The 27,987-nt window shown below is 42.0% G+C and overlaps 1 protein-coding gene across 1 annotated transcript; it reads right to left on the bottom strand.

The window, feature by feature from the left end:
- Positions 1 to 366: 366 nt before the first annotated feature.
- LOC115208301 (protein-glutamine gamma-glutamyltransferase 2-like) lies at positions 367 to 21,752 on the bottom strand. Its single transcript, XM_029776242.1, has 13 exons — positions 21,513 to 21,752; positions 11,898 to 12,077; positions 10,544 to 10,762; positions 9,160 to 9,278; positions 7,234 to 7,362; positions 6,890 to 7,067; positions 6,541 to 6,676; positions 4,403 to 4,506; positions 3,889 to 4,128; positions 2,713 to 2,988; positions 2,265 to 2,425; positions 1,763 to 1,899; positions 367 to 759 (listed from the first exon to the last, which is right to left on the bottom strand). Exons 1-13 carry the CDS (start codon positions 21,520 to 21,522, stop codon positions 609 to 611), a joined length of 2,040 nt encoding a protein of 679 aa, XP_029632102.1. The 5' UTR covers positions 21,523 to 21,752; the 3' UTR covers positions 367 to 608.
- Between the last annotated feature and the right edge of the window lie 6,235 nt (positions 21,753 to 27,987).

The raw sequence follows: 27,987 nt of genomic DNA, 5'->3' as shown, positions 1-27,987 counted from the left end.
TGGGTACATTCAATACTACAGAAAGTTTTGGTACCCTTCCCCAGATCTGTGCCTTGACACAATCCTGCTTCCGAGCTCTACGGACAATTCCTTCGACCTCATGGCTTGGTTTTTGCTCTGACGTGCACTGTCATATATGCACTGTTATATAGACAGGTGTGGGCCTTTCCAAATCATCTCCAATCAATTGAATTTACCCCAGGTGGACTTCAATCAAGGTGTAGAAACATCTCAAGGATGATCAATGGAAACCGAATGCACCTGAGCACTATTTTGAGTCTCATAGCAAAGGGTCTGAATACTTATAAGGTATTTCTATTATTGTTTTTATACATTTACAAAAATATCTGAAAACCTGTTTTCGCTTTGTTCTTATGGGGTATTGTGTGTAGATTGATGAGAAAAAGGCTGTAACGCAACAATTTGGAAACCGTCAAGGGGTCTGAGTACTTTCCGAAGGCACTGTGTAATCCTAACAAACAAGAGAATTTGTTTATCTATAGGTGATAAAAGAGATCTTGGAGTATAGAAATATGCATAGATTGTGAAACAGCTGTATATCCTTGTCTTCACTGGGTTATATGGAGTGTAGACTCAGGGTGGGTCCTCTATTTGCCGATGATGACATTCCTGTAGCCCTTGACGTGACACAGCTTATTGCTGTCAAAGTCGACCACCAGTTTCCGTTGGCCTGAGTGGGTTGGCGTGAAGTAGATTTTGACCTTGGCATCTTGCCCGGGTTCCACCGTGGAGTTAAGTCTAAGGAAGGTACATATTTAGAAGTTACTCTATCGACATATTCTGGAACACTCTATCATGCTCAGCATTCTCAGCATAACTGTTCAGACAGTTGATATTTTTTTGGGATGTCTTTAGCTAGTGTGATTGTAATAATTTTGCTGAGTTGACCAGCCAGGACTGTGTATGTATTGCTTCACTGTCTACAGTATGCTCTCATCCTACACCAGCAGCCATATACATATGTGTGAACTAGATGTCACTTTGGATTAAAATATCTGCTAAATAACCATATTCATATATCCGTATAGGATATATAAATCTGTCATAGGAGCTTCTCAAACTCATTCAAAACTGTCTTTATAATCAAATCCCTTCATATTCTCTGCCCCTAGGCAGTTGTCTCGATTGCGTAACACCACATTGAGCCAAACATCTGGGAATTGCAAGTCAACCAAACCCTATCGTCACCAGCATCTGAATGCTTGGAGATCCAACTCTGACAAAGCGATGCTCTCAAAATCCAATTATTTTATTTATAGTGAATAAATCCGGACAAACATTAATTAACTGGTGAAACATCTTGCTTTTGCCTAGCCAACTCCTTAGTCTTTGATGTGAAAGTGTTACTTTTCCAATCAAAACACTTTTTTGAGAAGCTTCATGAATTGTGACCTTGGCAAGACACTTGGATAGTTTTAGTCTGCTTGATTTGTAGATGGCTGGGAATTCAATATCCATCTTAGCCCTAATAAGGCTGTTACTCTGCTTGTGACATGTAAGCGTTATTGTCTGCTACAGACATTACTCTTATCATTGACTCCAACTACCAAAGCATGGACATACACCACTAGATGATTATATGTACACTAAATGGCTATACGCTTTGACCTTTACTAACATGTCCTATACTGTATACACAAAAGCACATGTCCTGTTGTTAGTGTTTGATATACATGGACTTGATCTGTTATCAGTCCTTATTGGACATAACGTAGATGTCACACTGCCATGGTTGTCCTACTTCTCAGTGATGATCTGTCCTCCAGTGAGGTTGGAACCCTCCACGGTGAAACAGCAGTTCTGCAGTGGTACTGGCAGAGGGTTCTGTAGAGTTATCTCAGCCGCCAGCTTACGGTTCTCTTTGGGTTCCCCAAGAATCTACAACGTAAGGGACATCACTTAATGCTCTGAGACGTTGCATTTCATCGGCAAGAGAAATGTTCCATCGATACAAATCTGACACAAGCTTGCAATGCCAGCTAGAACCATTTTTTTTCACATGAGTATTGTGACCTCTGTCCTAGCATGAGTACTTCCAGGCAACTTTGTTTTCTTGGAACTGTGGTTAGTCTACTTGGCTTGGGACCAAATGTTTGAAACTTTGATTCCCAAGTCAGACTACCCCGCTGATTATGCTTTATTCATGCATTAATTAATAAACTATTCATGTTAACGATTGCACTTACACATTTTTATTGTATGCTTTATTCTTGGTTTGTAAAGTGTTACAGTAGTGACCGTACCCTGACTTTGATCTCAGGATTTTCCAGTACAACGTTCCTCACAGCGAGGTAGGCCTCTCGGGTGCCGTAGTCTAGGAGCAGAGCCGCCAGCCGGATCAAATTGTCCTCAGTGAGGTTCTCGGCATACTTGGAATAGTTCATTCTCAGAGGTACTCGCTTCTCTGGAGAGAGACATAAAAGCTTAGAAAGTGACACTCACAAAAGCACAACTTAAAACAGGTTGACACGTTGACATAAGCAGAGACACAAAGCACTGGACAGTTTGCATTCGTTGACATAGACACACAATTAGCATTAGACAATGAAAGAACATGAAGAGATACATCTGTACACAGGCTTATACTCTAAAAGAGCTAGGTGTAAATGATCATCAAATCCAGAAATAGATACAGTATATCACACTCATACATTTATACACAGAACACTCCATTCTACAAAGCCAACTGACCTTCTCCAGGTGCCAACGCTACGTTGAGCAGGTCTTTGAACCCACAGTTCTCTCCCAGAATGCCGTTGTAGGACACAGCTCTGGAGCCGAACACCAGACGGCACTTTTTCCCATTCGGCGTGTTATTCGTAACCACGGCGAACACGTCAAAGTCGCAGCCCTTCCTCATCTCCGCAGAAACCTTGATAGCGATAAGCAGGCCAGCATTTTCTTGCTGCTGCAGAAGTTTGTTCTGGTGGTTGGCTTTTGTAAAGGCCTCCCTTTCCTCGTCAGAACCTGGGGGCACAAAAAACTAAAAGTTATACATGCTTTCATACTGTGTATAGCCTCTGATCAACCCTGACACATTCAGGGAAGAATAAGAACTTGTTTCCAAACCAGAGTAGTCCTTAGTGTCCTTCACCACAAATTGCTCTATACGCTCTTGGATTGTACATATAGTGAACAGACTATTACAAATATTGATACATATTATGTGATTTTCCTATCTGCTGTCTTGGTGGCATATCGTGGTGTAATGTGACATTAGTGTGTCCTGATGGCATGTTACAGTGGTGTGTTTGTTAGTTTGTCCATTTTCAGTCAGTGTGATGCAGTGGTGTGTATATATCATCAAACCCAAGCTTCCTGTTTCCTACCTCTCCTTCCCCTTATTATATCCTCGCCTTTTCACTCACAACCTGAGGCGAATTCAACAAGGCTTCTGTTGCGGCGAAAATGTTGCCAGAGTAACAATTTCAGTTGAACGATTTGAATTAACATTCTAAAATGTTATGGTGAAACATCAAACAGCTACTTTTTGTAAGGATTACTGTGGCTTTTTAGCAACAATATTCAAACATTCCTACAACATGTAATAGAAAGCCTACATGGTCACTTGATTATTTGTAGCAGCCGTTTAGACCGAAACAGACACTTATGTTCGCCGCACACTACCTTCTCAGATGGTTCACTAATATTAGTGAACGGTCACGGCTAACACAAGACAAATGGTATATGTTAGCTAACGTTCGCAACCAATTTCCCTTGTTGAATGCACCTCATGTCAGCACTTGTCTGACTCTGTTGGTCACCAGACATAATAGGATGCCAGCCATGCCTGGCCCTATTGCCACGCTTTCAAATGTTTATCAAGTATTGGGGGTCCTTATTGTTTGTTGTAGCGAAGCTCCCTACCCTCAGGGTACTTGTACAGGTGTGTGATGTCTTCTCTCCTATCACTGCCCACACTCTTAGTGCTGATCTTCAGGCCCACTTGGACGGAGCTAATTATCTTCTCTGTGGTGCCGTCTTTGTGCTTCATAAAGGTGTGCACGTCAGCATTGACCTCCGCAAACACAAACGGGGCATCATATTTATAGGTGAGCTCGCCCTCCTTGATGGCTTTCAGCGGGATAGGGCCACAGCAGTAAACTCCTGAAAGAACGGGATAGGGAGTGAGTGAAAAAGTCATACAATCTGTGAGAGAACTGAAAATGACATGTTTTTAAGTCTTATCTTAAGGCATATCTTTATCTCTACTAGTAAACTATGACGATTAGCGATTTAGCAGTTTCTACACCAAATCCCAATACGTAACTTTAATCGTATCACGGGAATCAATACACATTTGAATTGGGGTCAGGCCCTTTTATGGGCTACACTGTATTTGTTGGGGTTATTATAGTTAGTGTTATTCTCAATGCCTTACCTTCACTCTTCTCCTGTGGTGTGGGGTCCATGGCCTGCCAGCCATCAAAACCTGGTTTAAGGTCAGGTCTGGTCATCCAGTTCTCGACCCAGCAGTGGTAGTTCCTACAAAGAAAAAAATAACAACTCTGGTATGTTCCCATGGTGAATTAATCAGACGGACAAAAAAGACAACCTTTCGATCCAAGTTGGAGCACACCAGAGTTGCGGACGTTCCTTTCTGCTTTGATATGTTCCTTTTCGCTTCTGTCCTGCAACTGATAAGTTGGATGTGTATATTTTCCTTTCTTTTTTTATAGTTCCTACAAGGACACAACAGCCAAATCAAATCAAATTGTATTTGTCTCATGCGCCGAATACAACAGGTGTAAATTTTACCGTGAAATGCTTACTTACAAACCAACAGTGCCGTTCAAGAAATATAGTTAAGAAAATATTTACTAAATAAACTAAAGTAAAAAATTTTATAAAAAGTAACACAATAAAATAACAATAACGAGGCTTTATGTTCCGGGGTACAGGTTAGTCGAGGTAATTTGTACATGTAGGCAGGGGTAAAGTGACTATGCATAGATAATAAACAGCGAGTAGCAGCAGTGTAAAAACAAAGGGTTGGGGGGTGTCAATGTAAATAGTCTGGGTGGCCATTTGATTAATTGTTCAGCACCTTCTGGACCTAGACTTGGCTCTCCAGTACCGCTTGCCTTGTGGTAGCAGAGAGAACAGTCTTTGACAATTTTTTTGGACACTGCCTAGTATATTGGTCTTGGATGGCAGGAAGCTTGGCCCCAGTGATGCACAGGGCTGTACGCACTACCCTCTGTAGCGCCTTATGGTCGGATGCCGAGCAGTTGCCATACCAGGCACTAATGCAACCGGTCAGGTTGCTCTTGATGGTGCAGCTGTAGAACTTTTCTTGGTGTGTTTAGACCATGATAGTTTGTTGCTGATGGGACACCAAGGAACTTGAAACTCTCGACTCATTCCACTACAGCCCCGTCAATGGGGGCCTGTTTGGCCCTCCTTTTCCTGTAGTCCACGATCAGCTCCTTTGTCTTGCTCACATTGAGGGAGAGGTTGTTGTCCTGGCACCACACTGCCAGGTCTCTGACCTCCTCCCTCGTCAGCAAACTTAATGATGGTTTTGGAGTCGTGGGTGAACATGGAGTACAGGAGGGGACTAAGCACGCACCCTTAAGGGGCCCCAGTGTTGAGGATCAGTGTGGCAGATTTCTTGTTTCCTACCCTTACCACCTTGGGGCGGCACGTCAGAAAGTCCAAGATCCAGTTGCAGAGGGAGGTGTTTAGTCTCAGGGTCCTTAGCTTAGTGATGAGCTTTGTGGGCACTATGGTGTTGACATCACGCATCAGCTGTTATTGACAAATAGACACACACCCCTACCCCTCTTCTTACCAGACATAGCTGTTCTGTCCTGCCGAGGGACAAAAAACCCAGACAGCTCTATATTATCCGTGTCTTTGTTTAGCCACGACTCAGTGAAACATAAGATATTATAGTTTTTAATGTCCCGTTGTTAGGATAATAGACCTTTCCAGATTGCTGTCTGGCAAAAGAGCAGGACATTTGTTCATTTGTTCATCTTCCGGAATGCTTTGACTATTTCCAGATTGTTGTCTAAAAGGCATGAGTAAATTTAATCGATTTTCATCTTAAAATCAGAAATTACTGCATTTTGATTTTGTATTTATATAGAATAACCATTGAAAACTGTAAATATACAATAAGTTACCCCAAACATGTACTATTTAGAATGTATTTCTACAATACGTTTCAGTTAATTTACATCTTAAAAAAGATACCTTAATCAGAAATTACTGGGGTTTTTTCTGTCATTTTAGCCTGCCAAAGCAGTTGATATATGTTACCGTTTTTGTCACTCTGACTCTTAATGTAAATGTCTGTAATTTTAAGATTTTGACGTCTTTTGATGTCTTTTTTTCAGTTAATGTTTGGCACCCTGCGCTGCCGTACTTTTGACCGTTTTTTTATTTATTCATTTTTTACAGTGAAAAACAGTATTTTCCGACTATATACTGTACAACATCCTCTAGCTCTGTGTTGAATTTGTTTGAGTGGAAATTCAGTCACTCATTAATTTGATAGTCCTGAGTTCTCACCATATCATGTCTCTCGACTTCTGAACAACTTGTCCGTTCTCATCCACATAGCGCTCTATCACCAGGTTACTGTTGGTGTCGTGGGCGGAATTGTAGTTGGTGACCACTCGACAAGGGATGCCCAGGGCTCGTGAAACTGATATGGCAGAGAAATAATGTACAGTTAGCCAGTACTACTCATGAACTATTCTACTTCAGGTTTAACATATGGCATTATAAATACATTGTACACAAGTAGTTCAGAGAATGTGTTACTTAATGTGTCTTGTGCAAAACAAAATGTTTTTATCCTACATCACGATACAGTATGTAAACGTGCTGTTAGCATTTCTATGCGTTCATGTCTAACCTGAGCAGGCCACTGCTGCAAACACCCAGCATTGGCCAAAGCGCACAGGTTGACAGGCATTTGTGTCCCAGTTCCGCAGGATCTCCACACTGCCCTTCCATGACAGGGGGCTCACCCCACCGTCATAGTCGTCAGTCCACCTGCCCAGCAAGACCCCTTTGTCGTCATTACAGTTCACCTGAGGGACATGGACAACAATGGTCAGGCTCTTCATTTCACGTTAAATTTACTTTGTTATTTTGAGAGGTGCCATTTGCCATCTATGTTGAACTATTCTCCTGTATGCACTGTAGTGTGTAATGTAGTGCATGACAGGATGGGAAACCCATTTGATATGATCTCACCATGGCACTGAGAACTCTGGACACATAGATTGGGTTCTTCCTCCCTGAAGCGTCTTTCCCAGGGTTACGCAGGCACTTGGGGTTCATTTCCAGGATTCTCAGACAAGCTTCCAGAATCCCATCCTCAAACTACACAACACAGACAAAACAAATAAGGAAAGATGGACTACAGATGTAGCATCTTAATTTGATCACTCTTTTGTTGCTCAAATTTTCCTACACCACAGGAAATGCAGATTATTTTTGTGATTTACAAAAAATTACTGAAAATCCACACTAGCACGCAGTTAGTTATATTAACAGTGTTGCACTTTTCATGTAGCCTACTTTTGGTCAGCTAATATCCTAACTACCAATCAAACAACATTATGAACTAAATGTTCAAATCCTGTTGCTGCAGGATTATTTTGCAATGACAATATACCTGTCCTGTAGGTCCAATTTAAGGTCCTACATCTGTACATGCGGATATATTGAAGCAACATCTCAAGACATCAGTCAGGAAGTTAAAGCTTGGTCGCAAATGGGTCTTCCAAATGGAGAATGACCCCAAGCATACTTCCAAAGTTGTGGCAAAATGGCTTAAGGACAACAATGTCAAGGTATTGGAGTGGCCATCACAAAGCCCTGACCTCAATCCCATAGAACATTTGTGGTCAGAACTGAAAAAGTGTGTGCGAGCAAGGAGGCCTACAAACCTGACTCAGTTACATCAGCTCTGTCAGGAGGAATGGGCCAAAATTCACCCAACTTATTGTGGGAAGCTTGTGGAAGGCTACCCAAAATGTTTGACCCAAGTTAAACAATTTAAAGGCAATGCTACCAAATACTAATAGAGTGTATGTAAACTTCTGACCCACTGGGAATGTGATGAAGGAAATAAAAGCTGAAATAAATCACTCTCTACACTATTAATCTGACATTAAATGTCAGGAATTATGAAAAACGAAGTTTAAATGTATTTGGCTAAGGTGTGTGTAAACTTCCGACTTCAACTGTATATATATTATAGGGCTGTAACCCAAACAAAAAGTGAGGTGTAAACCTCTAATAAATACAAGGTACGAGACCTGTAATAACAAGTGCACACGGTAACACGCAAACTGATACCCCAGAGTACAGGAAATGCATTCCAGGTGACTATCTCATGAAGCTGGTTGAGAGCATGCCAAGAGTGTGCAAAGCTGTCATCTTGGCAAAGGGGGGCTACTTTGTTTAACACTTTTTTGGTTACTACATGATTCCATAAGTGTTATTTCATAGTTTTGATGTCATCACTATCATTCTACAATGTAGAAAATAGTAAAAATAAAGAAAAACCCTTGAATGAGTCGGTGTCTCCAAACTTTCAACTGGTACTGTATATATTTTCTAAATGGAACTAAACATGCAAGAGTGAGCAAAAGGTCAAATAATGATCAAAGGATTAGAAGTTTGCTTCTTGACTTTGATTCCCTCCTGAAAATAACAGGTGCAAATGCTTAGTAAAGCTGGTTACCAGTCACATGCATAAGCAGTATGCAACTATGACACACACCCATTAAATACAGAGCTGTATCAACAATGGAATCTATGTCTCAAAATCTCACAGTGGGATGATCATGATCTGTCAATCATACACTGATTGAACCAATGGAAGTGTCTAGATTTGGAAATCGATCAGCCTGAAGTGGATTTTTCCAGTCAGCAGTTGATAGGATGTCCCATCCATCAAAAATTCATCTGAACCCTATTTTCCCTTTTTACTTTATCAAACTTGTCAGGCCACTGATAAGTATATAGGCAACACTATCTCTATTTTGAAAGTACACAGTACAGTAGTAGGAAAGTGGTTAAGAGCACATTTTTTGATAACGGACAATTTTTCCTTATTGGGGTAAGCTTGGGCCAAAGTGGAGCTGATAGCACTTGTGTTGGTGTTGGTACCTGGCCAAAGTTCCAAGGTGTAGGGATGAGGTATTTCCAGCTGCCTCGGAAAATGATACCATCTTGAGCCAAGACGTACTCCATCAGTTTCTCCTCGCTGTCCATGTACACCACATCGCCTGTTGCCAAGAGACATACAAATAATACAGTAATAAGGTATCGTCTTCCATAGAAAAAGACAAGCTCCCAAAATAGCAAATGGAATGAAGGATACCTCATTATGTGCTTGCAGTAAGAAAACAGTATTTCAACATGCATAGGGTTTATTAAAGGTAGTGGGTTAATTTCCGCAACAACTAAGAGTGTTAAAATGCGAAGCTCAACTTCTTCTCTGTTTTGGTGCCCTGGTTACCAGGCTGTGAACTGCATAAAACTAACCATGCACATGTGCAGATACTGTGTCAGAGTGAAGTCTTGATTCTCGCTCATCTCAATATCTGCGGTGCTGCTCGTGGCAATGCCATTTGCTGAGTGTACCTTTTTAAAATGCCCTTTTTTGCAATATTTATTTAACCAGGTAACTGAGCCAATTGGAAGCTGGGGTGGCCATGATGGAATGAGGGCCAGATTGAGAACACCGGGGTTAACACCGCTACTCTTACGATAAGAGATGCTGCTACTCTTTAGTGACCATAAAGAGTCAGGACACCCTTTTAACATCCCAACAAAAGACGGCACCCTACACAGAGCGATGTCCCCAATCACTGCACTGGGGCATTGGGATATTCTTTAGACCAGAGGAAAGAATCCCTCCTACTGGCCTTCCAACACCACCTTCAGCAGCATCTGGTCTCCAGGGACCAGGGACCAAGCAGCTTATTTTCAGAGGCTGCTGGCTAAAACATGCATGTTAGTATTGTCTCTAATTAATGACTTTGTTGCCTATGGGGACACAATTTCTAATTGAATTTTTTATTTTACCTTTATTTAACTAGGCAAGTCAGTTAAGAAGAAATTCTTATTTTCAATCACAGCCTAGGAACAGTGGGTAATCTGCCTTGCTCAGGGGCAGAACGACAGATTTTGTACCTTGTCAGCTCAGGGATTCGATCTTGCAACCTTTCGGTTACTAGTCCAACACTCTAACCACTATGCTACGCTGCCGCCTTGTGAAATGCATTGTAGATACAGCACATAGTAGGGCAAAACATCCATCCCCATTCATCCAATTCATGATCATCATATCCTCTCCCAAACTACCACCCATCCATCCTGTTCTCCACACTTTGTGATCCTTCCACTGCTATAGGTCCGATTCTCTCCATTGATCATGTTCTCTGTCTATGTAATAGAGACATCTAAGGCATTCCCTCGCTGTACATAGGCCCCACTACACTGAATGGATGCACTCGCAGACAGCATGACTCAAGGAATGTTTACCCACCTGTGCACCAAGGGTTATATAGCAGCACAAACTCCACCAAGCCCCCCTGACCCAGGGTCAAGCGCCACCGTCCGATAGGCGCGTCCGGGGGGGAACAGATGGACAGGGACACCATGTACCCGGGGGGACTGGTGACTGCGGCACTCCAGCGGGAGGTGTCGATTTGGTCAGTCAGACCAAAGGAGGCCCGTGTGCCATACTGATCACTGGGCTGGGGACCTGGAAGAGGACATGGAGGAGAGAAAGGGATAGGGATGGAATAGGAACTGTTGAAACACAGAACTGATGTTTGTGAAAAATAATACATTGACACCTTTCTGTTTTCTCAATGACATTCAATTCAACATTGAAAATAGGTGCAAGTTTAAGTTGGTTCCATCTGAGCGAGTCTGACCACAAGTCAGAGACCACTATGATCACACACCAAATTCGTTTTATGGATCCTTTTTGTCTTCTGCTGCCTCTAAAGGGGAAAGTAATCAATCCAAAAGTAACGGAAACTTATCAGATTCCATTACTAAGTTTGAGTAATCCAAAAGTTATGTTACTGATAAAAATTTGACTGAAAATGTTTACCCTGAGGGTAAATAATGGTAGAGGAGGCAACTAACTATTCTGCTCAATACTGGTATCACTGACAATTGGACCAGGCTAAAACAGTTTCCCTTTCCTTGAAACAACATCACCATCATCTTTTTTATTTTTCCTTATTGTCTTCTAGATCACAATTGCCATTGGAGAGAATCAACAAGGTCCAAGTGCCAGTAGAAACACACAATTATGCATTTCCATAGTACCTTTGACATTTCCTGACAGACAAGACCCGGTTAAAGAATGTTCTCCATTCCCTGTTCAAAATCTAAACAGAAACTTAGTTCCAAAATATGTAAGGACTTTTAAATAGCCTCAGTGAATACGTGCTTAAATTTTTATTTGATTAAATTAAAACAGTCTATTGGGCATGGCAGCAACATCTCCCCACTGGGCACAGACGTCAGTTCAACGTAAATTTTTTATTTGGTTGAGTTGTCAACTAATGTGAATTTAACGTAAAATCAACAAAACCTGTCACCATGACATTGGATTTAGGTTAAAAGTTGGTTTTCTGTGTTTCAATAGTTTTTAAATGACATGGAAACAATGTTGATTCAACAAGTTTTTGCTCAGTGGGGATCAAGTCTAAATCTGCAAATTTGAAAATACCTCATGCATGCGCTGCTCCTTAGTGTGTAACACCATAACAACAGACTATGCTCTTTTTGTTTCTATTGTTTTAACCTATGATTTTTATTTTGAGCTAGCGCCTTTCACACTGAATTGATGTCAGCTAACAACCCAGTGAAAACACAGTTACCTGTCTCCACGGTGAGGTTGAGTGCACTGCCGCCAGGCTGGTATTCCCCCGAGCGGAGGTGCAGGTTGATGGTGAACGGCTGGCCTCTTCTAACGATCAGCTGCTCCACCCCGTTGAGCTCCGTACGGTGGTCTGTGTTGTTGAACTCACACTCCAGGTCCCATCTGGCAATTTCCAATGCTGGGAGATGGATGAGAGAGAGAGGACATAGTGAGTGGAATGACCTCAGGATTGACCTCTTAACATCTACCCAGCCAGTTACGAGGGAACAGAATTCTGCTCGAAAGTTCCTCTGTTTGTTCTTTGAGGGTACACTGTAGGCCAGTGGTTCTTAACCTGGGTTCGATCGAACCCCAGGGGTTCGGTGAGTCAGTCTCAGGGGTTCGGCGGAGGTCAAGACACACACCCGACTCATATGATTCGTGATGATACGCCCCGCTTGGCCATCATTGGCTGCAGGTGATCACGCAACATCGCTTGGCCTATCTGTGCTGCAGGGAATTTGGCGCGCTCAGTAGTCGAATTGTGACTGTCGTGATGGTACGTCGTGTGATTTCTTTCTTAATATTTTAATCCCTTCATACTAACTATGTCGAGCAAAAAAAGAAAGTGGTCGGACTATAATGTACAATATGGATTCACATGTATAACGGAACGTGATGAGAGTCAGCGTCCTAACTGCATGATTTGCAATGCCAAGTTGAGCAATTCTAGTCTAGCACCGGCAAAACTAAGAGAACACTTCCTTAAGCTGCATGGAGATGGACAATACAAGAACACAACGCTCGCTGAATTCAAGGGGAAGAGAGCCAGATTCGATGAAAAGGCTACTCTGCCTGTTCTCGGCTTTGTACCCATCAACAAACCGATCCTCACAGCATCGTACGAAGTTGCTTACCTGATCGCAAAGCAGGGCAAACCACACACCATTGGTGAAACACTCATAAAACCAGCTGTGTTGAAGATGGCGAATATCATGCTGGGAAAAGCGGCTGAAGTTAAGTTATCCCAAATTCCTCTTTCAAATGACACCATTAGCGACAGAATAGAGGACATGAGCAAAGACATCTTGGCTCAAGTAGTTGCAGATCTGATTTCAAGCCCGGCAAAATTCAGCCTTCAACTCGACGAGACCACAGACGTTTCCAATCGAAGCCAGCTTGCTGTATTTGTGCGCTATGTGAAAGACGACGTGATAAAGGAAGATTTTTTATTTTGTAAGCCTCTTACGACAACAACTAAGGCAGCCGATGTGAAGAAACTTGTGGATGACTTCTTCAAAGACAACAATCTTTCGTGGGATATGGTTTCTGCAGTTTGTTCGGACGGAGCTCCAGTCATGCTGGGAAGAAAGTCTGGTTTTGGTGCGCTAGTGAAAGCCGATGCACCACACATCATTGTTACGCATTGTATTCTGCACAGGCATGCGTTGGCAACAAAAACCTTGCCTCCAAAACTGGCAGAAGTATTAAAAATTGTAGTGGAATGCGTGAACTGTGTGCGAAATAGTGCTCTGAGGCACCGCATCTTCAGTGAGCTGTGTAAAGAAATGGGCTCTGAATTCGAGGTACTTCTGTACCATTCTAACGTTCGGTGGTTATCCCGGGGACAGGTGCTGAATCGTGTTTTTGCCGTGCGTGTGGAATTAGCCCTGTTTTTGCAAGAGCACCAACATCGTCATGCAGATTGCTTAAAAAATTCTGAGTTCATTCTCATTTTAGCGTACATGGCTGATATCTTCGCAGCTCTCAATCATCTCAATCAACAGATGCAGGGCGGTGGAGTCAACATCATCGAAGCGGAAGAAAACCTGAAGGCTTTTCAAAAAAAGCTACCGTTATGGAAACGACGAACAGAGAACGATAACTTCGCCAACTTTCCCCTGCTGGACGACTGTGTAAGTAAGATCGAAGATGTATCTGGAATCGGAGACATTTCTGTACCCGCGGAACTGAAGCAAGCAATTGCCACGCACTTAGATGAGCTTGCAAAGTCTCTCGACGGATACTTCTCTACAAGAGAGTCATATCCAGCATGGGTGAGACAGCCGTTCACGTTTAGTGTTGAGACAACAGATGTCAATGATGAATACCTCGATGAAATCATTGAAATTCAGCAGAGCCAGGTTCAACAGCAACTCTTCAGAACAACAACGCTCTCAACGTTTTGGTGTCAACAAATGGTAACGTACCCTGTTATTGCTAAGAAAGCTCTGGAGATTTTCATACCGTTTGTTACAACATATCTTTGCGAGCAATCCTTTTCGAGGATGCTGGACATAAAAACGAAGAAAAGGAACAGACTTTGTTGCGAAAATGACATGAGAGTGGCACTTGCCAAGGTGAAGCCGCGCATTTCTGAACTGGTCTCTGAAAGGCAACAGCAGAAGTCACACTGATTTGCAGTAAATATTCATTATTATGTTTTTGTTTTTGTGTGAAAATCATGTTTTAATGGTTTTGTTCTTTGAACACTGATGTTGATGCACGGTTCATTTTGTGCACCAGTAAAATATATACCTATGTTTTGAATTTTATTTTTCCAATTAAGAAGGGTTCGGTGAATGCGCATATGAAACTGGTGGGGGTCAATACCTCCAACAAGGTTAAGAACCACTGCTGTAGGCCCACCTTCATTATAGTATGGTTTAACACTTTCTGACAAATGTGTTTGTAAAAAGCGCTATAGAAATAACATTTTATTGAATAACTATCTTGGCGCCTCAGTGGTGGACCAACCCTGCCCTTGCTTTTAGGACAGTAGGGTTATTTCCAGGCTTTCTATGTCTTCAGCCATAGGCTGAGAACTTGACTCTTCCAATTGCTCCTGGCTCCCCAATCTCAACACTTTTATTGATTTATTAAAAAAAAGGGACATTTTTCACAAGAGAGAAAATGAGACAACGTACATTTTCTGTCACTGCCTGCTAGGCGAAGTGCGCAAGCAAATATTGTACTTCACCTTATCCCCCGGTGTGACTAAAATCCCACATTTTGATTTCCTGTTTATACAGTAGGAAGAACTACAGTCCCCCTGCTTCCTCAAGACAAGACAGGGTGTTGTTAAATAATCTTGGGCATTGAAAAAAACTTGATGGAAAATGAACGTGCAGTGCCAAAGGTTATGCCCATTTAAAACACTGACTGACAAGTGTTTCTGTATATTTGTTTTTATTTACATGGTGCATTGTAGCTTGGTGTTTTAACACTGACCACTGTTTAACATTTCAAGTGTTAAGCTAACACACTATATTGGGTCCCATCCTAATTGCCTATAGGACAACATAACATCTCTTTTTCACACAAACAGCTAAGAAAATGAAGTTACATTAACCATATTACACAATCAGAGATGTCTTCTTCAAACTTAAGGTTGCTTGCTCTAGGGTGCTTGTACACCCTACTTGCCAGGGTGCTACTTCTTGAAGAATGTTAGGGTGCTAACATTTATGGAGTTTAAGACCATCTGGATAGTACATCTTCTACATTTTACCCACAGCATGTTTCACACCTTGTAGTTTACGCTTACATTTTAGTCATTTAGCAGACGCTCTTATCCTGAGCGACTTACAGTAGTGATGTCACGTTCGTCGTAAGGATGGGACCAAGGCGCAGCGGGAATGTGTAAACTCATCTTCTTATTTATTGAGAAGAAAACGTGAACACAGAAAACAAAATAACAAACAATGACGAAGACGCTAACAGTCCTGTGAGGCACACAGCTACACTTGGAACAACTACCCACAAACACAGTGACAAAAACCCCTTACTTAAATATGACCTCTAATTAGAAGCAACGAAGAACAGCTGCTTCTAATTGAAGGCCAAACCAAAAACCCTGAACATAGAAATAGACTAAATAGACATAGAAATCTACTAACATAGAACATTGGCCAAAAAAAAACAAAACACACTAAACAAACACCCCCTGCCACGCCCTGACCAAACTACAATAACAAACAACCCCTTTTAGTGGTCAGGACGTGACAGTACCCCCCCCCCCCCCCCCCCCCCAAAGGCGCAGACCCTGGATGCACCTCAAACAAAAAAACACAAAAATAAACCCCAAAACAAAAATAATCCCAAACTAAAGGGAGTGAAGGGAGGGTGGCCACCATCACCGACGGTTCTTGTGCAACACCCCCCCTTCCCAATTCTCCCCCCTACGGAGGTGGCTCAGGTGGAGGACGCAGACCCCGCTCCACCACTGGCTCACCCCACTTTGGTGGCGCCGCTAGAGCGAGGACCCTCGCCGCCGACCCCGGACTGGGGAGACTCGCGGCGGGCGACTCTGGCGGCGCCGGACTGGAGGGCGACTCTGGCGGCGCCGGACTGGAGGGCGACTCTGGCCTAGTGCGTGGGGCTGGCTTTGGAGGCGCCATACTAGGAACGCGCACCTCAAGGCTAGTGCGAGGAGCAGGAACAGGATGTACTGGACTGGGCTGACGCACTACAGGCCTGGTGCGTGGGGCTGGCTTTGGAGGCGCCAGACTGGTAACACGCACCTCAAGGCTAGTGCGAGGAGCAGGAACATGGTAAACCGGACCCTGAAGACTTAATGGAGGTCTGGAGCATACGGCCTGCACAACCCTTCCTGGCTGAGTGCTCAATATAGCCTGGCCATGCTGAGGAGCTTCCATAGATCGCACCGGCCTTTGAATGCTTCTTCGCAATACAGTGCGCATTTCCGCATAGCTCGGTGCCTTCTTCGTTCGTCGCTCCCCATAATAAGCACGGGGAGTTGGCTCAGGTCTCCATCCTCACTCTGCCCAACTCCCCATGTGCCCCCCAAACATTTTTTTGGGGGGAAGCCTCTCGGTCTTCCTTAAATTCTCCATAGCCCCGGATATACTCATCCTCATCTCCTCCCATATCCATCCTTCTTTACAGTGCTTCTTACCCCGCTGCTTGGTCCTTTGTTGGTGGGTATTTCTGTCACGTTCGTCGTAAGGATGGGACCAAGGCGCAGCGGGAATGTGTAAACTCATCTTCTTATTTATTGAGAAGAAAACGTGAAAACAAAATAACAAACAATGACACTAACAGTCCTGTGAGGCACATAGCTACACTTGGAACAACTACCCACAAACACAGTGACAAAAACCCCTTACTTAAATATGACCTCCAATTAGAAGCAACGAAGAACAGCTGCTTCTAATTGAAGGCCAAACCAAAAACCCTGAACATAGAAATAGACTAAATAGACACAGACATAGAAATATACCAACATAGAACATTGGCCCAAAATAAAACGAAACACACTAAACAAACACCCCCTGCCATGCCCTGACCAAACTACAATAACAAACAACCCCTTTTACTGGTCAGGACGTGACAAGTGAGTGCATACATTTTCATACTTTTCCGTATTTGAAAGGTGGGCCTTAAAGGAGACAAACTCCAGTCGTCAGTCCAACTCTGGGGCATTATTAGCTCATCCTAAAGAGGAACATAGTTGGCAGTAACCCTATTTTACTCAGCCATAAAGTATACCGGAGCTTGTGCTTTTGCACACCAAGAGGCAACAGGCCTATAAAATGGATCTATCAATGTCATAATCTGGAGACCATTACGAAGATTAATAGCAGATGAGAGATGGTGAACCAAAATGTTGTTTTTTGACAACACAGGCAATGGCTAAATCAATGTAATGGTAAACTGCAGTTTATTGCTGCGTGTCATAATCGCATTACATCATTGGTGTCAAATAAAATACATTTTTATTAGCCACTCTAGCATTGTGGTATGAAAGATAATGTGCCATCTGAATTGAGAGGGTTTCTGTAGGTAGGGTGTAGTTATTGTTGTTTTGGATTATTCCACTGTTTAATTGTGAATCAATGATATCACTGTATTACAGTCTGCTAAAAATAATGAATTGACAAAGATTAGTACAAGCTATGTGTGTAGGGCATGTGTCTTCCCATTTGGGTTGTCACATAACCCCATTGAGTGAAGCAACAGTACTACTATGAGGTCGCCATCTCCATCATGCCATCACTCTTGGCTTACCCTCCCCTGTTTTGCTTCCAGTCGACTAACCTTGACCACTCCCACGTCAAGGCCCGTGCTATAGGCCTAGCAGAACTACTAGGCCAGCATAAATTCACTAAGGTCAGGGCTATGAAGGATCCTAGTCAGTAACATTTTTACAGAGGCAGGTACAGTAAATCCCTGGAAAAATGAATTCCATTCTCTCAGCTATTACAAGCAACTTACCCAGCCTAGTCATGAATGAAGCAGGTCTCTCTCTCTCCTCTGACAGTTGTAAAAGCACAACACTGTGTCACAAATGCCGGCCCACTCTCTGTTGGAAATGTGGTATTTAGTTTTTCCCCTCATACCGGCAGCGCTGTGCACTCCTGGGAGTCATCATAATCAAGCACTTTGTGCATGTGTAGAGAGAGACACATTGTAAACAGGTGACACTTATTCCCCATTCCCTAACTGTTTCATTAAAGCACATTGAACCAAACTGCCCTGCATGGCTCCAAAAGATGAGCGAATGCTGTAGTATGCAGCATGCAGCTTAAGCTTAGAGGCATTTAACAATGTTTCATTGTACTATCATGGCAATAAAAACAGAAATACTTTATTTACATAAATATTCAGACCCTTTGCAATGAGACTCGAAATTGAGCTCAGATGCATCCTGTTTCCATTGATCATCCTTGATCCCCAAGAACACAGTGAACTCCATCAATCTGGAAGAAGTTTGGAACCACCAACTCTTGGCTGCCTGACCAAACAAAGCAATCGGGGGAGAAATAGATTCTCTGTTCTGAAGAAACAAAGATTGAACTCTTTGGCCTGAATGCCAAGCGTCACGTCTGGAGGAAACCTGGAACCATCCCTACGGTGAAGCATGGTGAAGGAAGCATCATGATGTGGGGGTGTTGTTCAGCGGCAGGGACTGGGAGACTAGTCAGGAACGAGGCAAAGATAAACGGAACAAAGTACAGAGAGATCCTTGATGAAAACCTGCTCCAGAGCCCTCAGGACCTCAGGCTGGGGCGAAGATTCACCTTCCAAACAGGACAACGACCCTAAGCACACAGCCAAGACAACACATGAGTGGCTTCGGGACAAGTCTCTGAATGTCATTGACTGGCCCAGCCAGAGCCCGGACTTGAACCCAATCGAACATCTCTGGAGACACCTGAAAATAGCTGTGCAGCGACACTCCGCATCCAACCTGACAGAGCTTAAGAGGATCTGCAGAGAAGAATGGGAGAAACTCCCCAAATACAGGTGTGCCAAGCTTGTAGCATCATACCCAAGAAGATTTGAGGCTGTAATCACTGCCAAAGGTGCTTCAACAAAGTACTGAGTAAAGGGTCTGAATACTTTTGTAAATGTGATATTTCCTTTAAAACAAAAATCAGACTTTTTTTTTTTGCTTTGTCATTATGGAGTATTGTGTGTAGATTGATGATGGAAAAAAATGATTTAATCAATTTTAGAATGAGGCTGTAACGTTACAAAATGTGGGAAAAGTCAAGGGGTCTGAAAACCTTCCAAATGCACTGGGTTGCAGTTCTTGACACACTCAAACTCTTGGGCCTGGGACCTACTATCATACCCTGTTCAAATGGCACATAATATACACAATCCATGTCTCAGTTGTCTCAAGGCTTAACAATTCTTCTTTAACCTGTGTCCTCCACTTCATCTATACTGATTGAAGTGGCTTTAACAAGTGACATCAATAAGGGGTCATAGATTTCACCTGGAATCACCTGGTCAGTCTAAGTTATTGAAAGAGCAGGTATTCTTAATGTTTTGTACACTCAGTGTATATGCCAATATATTAGGCTTAGGCATGGGTCAAACTCATTCCAAGGACAAAATGTAGTGTGGGACAGTTATTGGTTGCATTTACAGCTGCTGTCATTTGCAATTAATAAAAGCCCAAATGTCCCTTAGCAACAATTAACTCCCCCTCAAACACAAGGGTGTAACATTCTTCAGATGTTTGCTATACGAAACAAAACTGACAAAGTGCGAGACATCATTAGTGTCATCAGAAATGGTGATTCAGAAAAATGAAATGTTGGTTTTATATTTATAATAATCAAATGATGATTTATATGCATAGCCATGGGAAGTAGGGGTGCTGAAGGTGCTGCAGCACCCCCTGATGAATTGAAATAATTTTGCAAAAATGATATAATTACTCCTGTCTAAACACTGACTGAATTTGGGCATCACACACACCAAACAGCTTGTTGTGGCCTCTCATCCTGGCAATTTGACTGGTAAACTCATAGGTATGCTCAAAATGGCTGCCAGTCCGGACTTGAATGGGCACAGTCATTCTCTGGATTCCGTTTTTATAGATTCTATTTCTCTTCACACTGTCAGTGAATAGCTAATAGGCCTTTCGCAAGTTTCAAATTATAATTGTGGGCAATATGTTTGGAAAGCAAATGCCTGCTGCTAAAATGAGAAGACTAATCTGTCAGTACACTAGACGCGACAATTTTGTTTCTCAACAACTCAACACCACTGTTTTTCAAAGTAGCTCCTGCCTATCTTGAGACCATAACCGGTATGGTGAGAAGGCTAGGCTATACATATCCATGCTATCTTCATCATTGTGTAAGTCAGTGCCACTGGAAAGTTGATTGAGTAGCCAACTGTAGCCTATATGTCCTCTTAACATTGTACAATCTGTATCTCCCTTCTTTTTATTGACCCTGGACCAGGTCAAGACAAGGTTGTTTTTATTTATCTGTTTGACAGTGTCAGACACTCATTTAGGTCATTTGGGTAGTAGGAAAAAAATTATTATAATGTCTCCTGTCATGTAAGCCTAAATGACTTAGAATTGCATGAAATGGCCACATTTTTCTGGACCTTAAAAATCCACATGTTAGTAAATCCTAAAACCGCTTCTGCTGGACTGTATGCCACTAGCAAATGCGATGACAGAATGCGTTTTTGAGAAAAACGTTACCCCCCCCCCCCCAACTCAAAACATCTTCTCATAGCCATGTCTACAGTGTATGCACCATGTTAAGTTGGTAGTTATGGTTTAAGCATTGGCCATAGGAAAATATTTGTTGCTGCACTTTCACACCATTATAGCATATCCTAGGTCATCAAATGACAACCAGCAAAGCTCTTTGCTGTCATAATTCGTCTATGGCGGGGGGTGGGTCAGATTTCACTTTGTCTCTTCAGTTTTTAGCGTTTTTTCTAAACAGAGCAATTATTCTCCAATAGCCTTATAAGGCAATATGGAAATGCTCTAAATTCTTCAAATATTTAGGTACCAAGTTGTGGCTCAGCCCTGTATGGAGTGATTTATTTTTGGAAGCAATAACATAACATGCGCTATTTTAGTAGGATATGTTACTCGAGAATGAGTCAGAAACAAACAAAGTCTGCCACTGTGTAGAGTCTACATTTTTGTTAATATTGCAAAAAATGCATTTGTTGTTTTAGCATACTGTTTATGAAACAAAAACATGTAATTCATAGTCGCTATCAAGTTCAAAGTTATGTTCAAATAAGCAGTAAATTGGGTGACGCAAGCACTACAGAAGAAGATTCGCAGATATACAATATTTTCAATATAACATTATAAATAGTCTTGTTATTAAAATCTTACCTTGAGCCATGATCGCGTTGATCTACAGCCGGGCAAGAGTCTGGGGTATGCTGGCTGGCAGGGGATATTGGATGTAGGTTATTCTCAATGACTGTGTCTATTACACTGTGCCGCGCTATTCAGACTGAACGGAGGTCTTATTTGGAGTGGTCATGCGCGTCACCGAAATTCCTTGGATCTGTAGGCTACTCTTGCCATATTACAGCGCACCAAACATTGCAGAAGGCGACAGCGTAATGCATAATTTTGGTTGGGGAGTGATTGGGCTACCAAGAACTCCCGCATACGCGCGCTCACATGCATGGAAAGGGTGCGCGCGCACGTAAACACACACACACACACACACACGACACACTCCACTGAGACCTCCACCTATAGTTGCATAATTTACTACATTAATTTGTGTGACAATAGGGAATAGGGAAGTCATTTTCATGTATGTGTAGACATACTTTAATGAATAAAATGTAGGAGTGACTCTGACCGGTTGATGTTTTGATAAGAAATAATTTGATATTGTAACGACCCTGGGTTTATAACGTTACAATATTTTGCTGTGATTCATGCTTTATCCAATAGTTTCTTCTTGGGGTCAAAATGACCCACGTTGTTAATCAATGTATATAAAATGTGTCGGGAATTTGAGGGTTAATGGAAACATTGTGTGAGGGTTAATTAAGTGATAATGCCCGAGAAGCTGGTGTTTGGAGGATATATTGGCACGGGTGTTGTTAGGCCCGAGACAAAGTCGAGGGCAGGCAAACCGTGATTTACCCGAAACAGCAATACAAAAATAAAAATTCTCCGATAAATATTTAAAATGGGCAAGGGGGACAAGAGTCTCAAGTTTATGTTTACTCTGCAGGCTATTCCATAGGCAAGGAGCGTAACAGGAAAAGGCAGCCATACCCAACTCTGTGGAAATCGCATAGGCTTAAAGTCTAATCCATGCTTGAGACCTGGTTTTAGGAATTATAATTATAACATTGATGAGTGATGATAAATAAGAATGTAGTTTATTCAGAAGTGCTTTATAGACAAACACGAGAGCATGTTGTTCTTGTCTCATGGACTGCGAGGTCCAACCCACATTTTGATAATAAACACAGTGGTGAGTTCTGTAGCTAGCACCCGTAATAAACCTAAGTGCGCAATGATAAGTAGCATCCAGCGATTTAAGTGTTGATGCCGTAGCATGCATGTAAATAATATCACCATAGTCTATAACAGACATAAAAGTAGCTTGCACAATTTGTCTTCTATTTGTAGAGGACAAACATGTCCTGTTTCTATAGAGGAAGCCTAGCTTGATTTTTAGCCGTTTACAAAGTTCATCAATATGCATTTTAAAAGACAGTTTATCAGCCAACCATGTCCCTAAGTATTTATATGCAGAGACCTGATTAATTCGAGAACCATCTAAGCTCGTAAATGCAAGTGTATTTTCATCCAACTTTTTGAACCTAACACAAAATGTGTTTTCTTTGCATTTAAAACAAGTTTCAGCTGTATAAAAGACCCTTGTAATATCTTAAAATCTGTCTCCAATAGTGATAATGCTTGGTCAGCCGTTGAAGCGATATAGTACATGACAGTGTCATCAGCATATAAATGAATTTGACACATTCTTATCTCATCACCGATATTGTTTATGTAGAGAGTGAACAGTAATGGACCAAGAATATATATATAAATATAGGACAAAACACACATCACGACAAGAGAGACCTAAGACAACAACATAGCAAGGCAGCAACACATGACAACAAAACATGGTAGCAACGCAACATGACAACAACATGGTAGCACACAACATAGTAGGAGAACAAAACGGCGACAGGATTTTTTCTCTCCCTGTGCTAAGGGGGAGCTTGACCAATACGTGGTGGTGCTAAGAAAATAGTTGATTTTCATGACTTAGGAGTTATAAGGAAGTTCTCTTTTTTTCAATAAAAGCAGATATGCCACACAGCACATTCAATATAAATGTAGTTTTTAAATGAATTTGGCCAAAGAATATTCATCAAAATAGCTTTAAGGCTAATACAAGTGACCACAAGGCAATGACAAAAAAAAGTATTTCACGTGCAAAGGTGAAAGACTTAAGCACGGGCGCTGTCTGGTGCTGGAGTCTTTCAGCAATAACAACACAATACATCCAAAATGTGCCAACAACAATAAGTACATTTATTCCATATGCATAATCAGACAACTGTGCATTGGTAATAATGTTTAGGATAAAATGGGTATCACAATGTCAGAAATGAAATTAATAATATCCAAAGCGCACGAGAAGTGCACTTACCCTATGCCTGTCAACTGTGCAGACATGGTGTAAAACGAGCTGGCTATCATCACAATCTTAGCGATTCTATTTCTATTACAAAAATACTTGTAGGCCAACTGGCAGACAATATGAATGTGTCATCTTGTTCCATCCAGATCCAGATCAGCGCGATTGAATCATGTTCCCACCACCGGACAGGCGCGCTCTGTCAATAAATAAAAGGCCTTTCAGTTTCTCACTAAGTGTAGTTTTATAGAAGGACGATGCATCTGTTGTTGTGGTTCAGTGCAAATGAGTCTATAATCTTCTGGTCATCCAGGGCCTTGGTTCTTTCTATGTGTATGGACAGGCAGACAAGGTTGCTGAGTCGGGGGTTAGCCAATGTGTTTCTCAGGTAGGTTTTTACACACTGCATGCAGGAAAAACTGTGCTCACAGGACGCAGAAGTTACTGGTAGTGTGACAGATATGCAAAAAAGTGTATAGATGTCCACGAAGGAGTCTTTGGGCTAGGGTCCTTTTTTCAGAATTTCCACCTGATTGAAGTGCCCAAAGTAAACTTGCTGGTACTCAGGCTCAGAAGCCAGGATATGCATATAATTGGTATAATTTGATAGAAAACACGTTGAAGTTTGTCGAAATTTTAAAATAATGTATGAGACTGTAACACAATTGATATGGTAGCCGAAAATCCAAAGAAAAACCAACAGGAATGAATTTCTTTAAATGGAAAGCTATGGGTCCAATGCAATTCCAGCTCCCAGATTGCAATTCCTATGGCGTCCACTAGATGTCAACAGTCTTTGTTCAAGGTTTCAGGCTTGTTTCTTCCTGGTACCAGGAGCCACAGTTGGAAATCAGTCTGTGGACGTGCGACGAAGAGGACGCACACTTGCTAATTTTACTTTTCTATTAAACATACTTCTTTCTGTATTAAATATTATAGTTTATTTACATTTTAGGGTACCTGAGGATTAAATAGAAACATAGTTTGACTTGTTTTAACTAAGTTTACCATCTGTAAATACAAATAAAATTGTTAAATTACAAGCCTAGTTGGTTTAGCCACAGAAAAAGTGAGCAACCTTCCCGCTAGCCATGATTGGCTGAGATAATGAGTGGGCTGGACATGCCGAGAGATGAGTTTGGATTGGTCTGCCATATAATACACTTCTGTCTATTGGAGCTGGTCAGTATGTCTAGATAATTGTGCCAAAAACAGCTTTTAAAAAATGTATCAAGTAGTAAAACTGCATAAACCTAATGTCAAGTTAAAGTGTACTGTTAGCTAGCTAACGTTAGGTGGCAGGCTCGCTAGCTAATGTTATGTGTATGCTCTCCACTTTCTGTAGGATCGAGTTTTGAAATCAGTGGAATTCGAGTATGGAGAAAACACCAGTCTGGATTACATCGTCAAACTAAGGGCAACCATGCATGGCATCAGACAGGAGACGCATCCAACCATGATGTATACTGGTAAGATAGTCTAGCTAGCTACATTTTCAGATATTACACGTTTCTAATTTTGACAGAAAGGGGTTTCATTTCAAGTGTACTGTTAGCTAGCTAACGTTAGGTGGCAGGCTCGCTAGCTAATGTTATGTGTATGCTCTCCACTTTCTGGAGGATCGAGTTTTGAAATCAGTGGAATTCGAGTATGGAGAAAACACCAGTCTGGATTACATCGTCAAACTAAGGGCAAGCATGCATGGCATCAGACAGGAGACGCATCCAACCATGATGTATGCTGGTAAGATAGTCTAGCTAGCTACATTTTCAGATATTACACGTTTCTAATTTTGACAGAAAGGGGTTTCATTTCAAGTGTACTGTTAGCTAGCTAACATTAGCTGTCTGAGTCGTTAGCTTACATTGTGTATGATCTTATTCTCCGTATCTCAGACACATTTGCTTGACTAGTTATAGCCATAGAACCTGGTTGGTTAGCTACCTGCTGATTCATGAAGGGTAATAATGTCATGAGTTGTGATTATGATGCATTGTTAAGCTAGCTAGCAACATGTCTTAACAAAAGATTCCACTCTAATTTTGACTAAGTATTTTCATTTCAAGTTAGTGTACTGTTAGCTAGCTAGCTAACGTTAGCTGGCTGGCTCGCTAACTAATGTTACATCATGCATTGGGATTCATTGTTTACCTAGCTAGCTATCTAGCTACATTTCTTAACAAAAGACTCTCATCTTAGTGTGCCAGAGCGCAGAATAACTGATGAATTTTTGAATGCTCAACACCCGTTGAATATGTCCAGTGTCAGTAAACGTCTGCAACAAAGCATAATTCAATTGTTGCCAGCCGCACAGTTACAGTCACCAACGCTCTGGATAACATGAAAATTGCCTAACCAGCTCTGCTAGGGGGAGTAAAATGGTCAGAGTGGGATGTTCTCTCGTTATGTGTCTGGAAGTAGCTAGCCAATGTTAGCCAGTTAGCTTGGGTGCATGACTGCTTATTGGCCAGAGCGTCCAGTGTGCGCTCTGAACGCAAAACGCTCTGAATTTACAAACTGACATTCTGACAGCACAGTTTCAGTCACCAGCGATTACAATAGAGGAAACCACGTCTAGATTTTACTTTAGCCTGCAGCTTTGATATGTGCTGAGAGAAGGACAGTGTACCGTCTAGCCATACTCCCAAGTACTTGTATGATGTGACTACCTCAAGCTCTAAACCCTCAGAGGTAGTAATCACACCTGTGAGGAGAGGGGCATTCTTCTTACCAAACCACATGACCTTTGTTTTGGAGGTGTTCAGAGCAAGGTTAAGGGCGGAGAAAGCTTGTTGGACACTAAGAAAGCTTTGTTGTAGAGCATTTAACACAAAATCCAGGGAGGGGCCAGCTGAGTATAAAACTGTATAATCTGCAAATAAATGGATGAGGGAGCTCCCTACTGCCTGAGCTATGTTGTTGATGTAAATTGAGAAGAGCGTGGGGCCTAGGATCGAGCCTTGGGGTACTCCCTTGGTGACAGGCAGTGGCCGAGACAGCAGATGTTCTGACTTTATACACTGCACTCTTTGAGAGAGGTAGTTAGCAAACCAGGCCAAATACCCTGTTTTCTAGTGACATTTATCTGGAGACATACATAACATTGAGCTAATAAGGCACGATTTCGCATGGAATAGAAAATGTGCTCACTCGTCAGGACACTGTTGTTCAGAGGAGCTAGCCAACAACACAGCTAACACAATCACTTCAAAACTGAAGCTGGAAAGACTGAACCCTAGCTGCACTTAGTTTCGTTTGACCTTTTTTCAGTTTCTTTATATATATCCATAAACATTATGCCAACTGATTCATGATTTTGAACTGGTTGAGAAACGCTGCCTGACTGTTTGTCTCGTCTCGACCCCCGACACGTTCATTGGGAGAGCTAGGGATCTAATTTGAATTTTGAAACAATGTTGCAAATGTCGGAGAGTCAGACAGAAAGGTTAATACAAATTTCCACTGTTGAAAACTAACAGTTAGTCTAAAAGAAATGTGAGATAATGTCTAAAGGCTTTTTATAGTGGAGATCAAGTTCATAACTTGCCTGGCTGGGCTGATGAGACAGTGGTTTGTGCAGTCAGATGGAACAGAGTAAATAGGCATTTTAAATTTAGCCAGTGGCAACTTCTGGAATAGACACCGGCTGGAATGTGGTTTAAACCAATCAGCATTCAGATTAGACCCACCCGTTTTATAAAGTACAAACAAAGATGGAAGAGAAAGCGAGGGGGGTTGGGGATTAAGTAGACCATAGCCAGTTCTTATTGGGCAGTTTCCTATCGAATAACATCCTGTCTGTGTGGGCATTACCTCTCTCGTGTGAGCATGCCAGTCATTATGGATGAACCGTGAGGAAAAGAAAGCTAATCTCTCTTGGACAGATGCACATACTCTTCATGTGCTGCACATTTCATCACATTGCTGTTTTCAACGTTCTCTTGAGGACTGATGCCCGACTGAAGTGCACTCTCAATGGGCGCTGAGGAAAATGGTCTAAAGTGCATTAAAGTGGCTTGGAAACATGATGACATTTCAAAAGGAGGCAAATAATTAGTAGGAAAACCATTTGGCATGACTGAGAAGTCGCCAGATTTACTTTATTTTTATGTTCGTTTTTTTGAGGGGGTAGATCAGCTTTAATATTGCAGATAGATTGTGGGTTCTATCATTTCCAATCGA

The sequence above is a fragment of the Salmo trutta genome, chromosome 14, assembly GCF_901001165.1.
Source record: "Salmo trutta chromosome 14, fSalTru1.1, whole genome shotgun sequence".
Taxonomy (NCBI): domain Eukaryota; kingdom Metazoa; phylum Chordata; class Actinopteri; order Salmoniformes; family Salmonidae; genus Salmo; species Salmo trutta.
Note: the sequence above shows the minus strand (reverse complement) of the source record. Positions and strands in the feature narration are given on the sequence as shown.

Coding starts and splice junctions, on each gene's coding strand:
- LOC115208301 (XM_029776242.1), bottom strand. Junction 2,426..2,712: donor AGCGTTGGCACCTGGAGAAG/GTCAGTTGGCTT, acceptor GTCTCTCTCCAG/AGAAGCGAGTACCTCTGAGA. Junction 760..1,762: donor GGACAGATCATCACTGAGAA/GTAGGACAACCA, acceptor TACCTTCCTTAG/ACTTAACTCCACGGTGGAAC.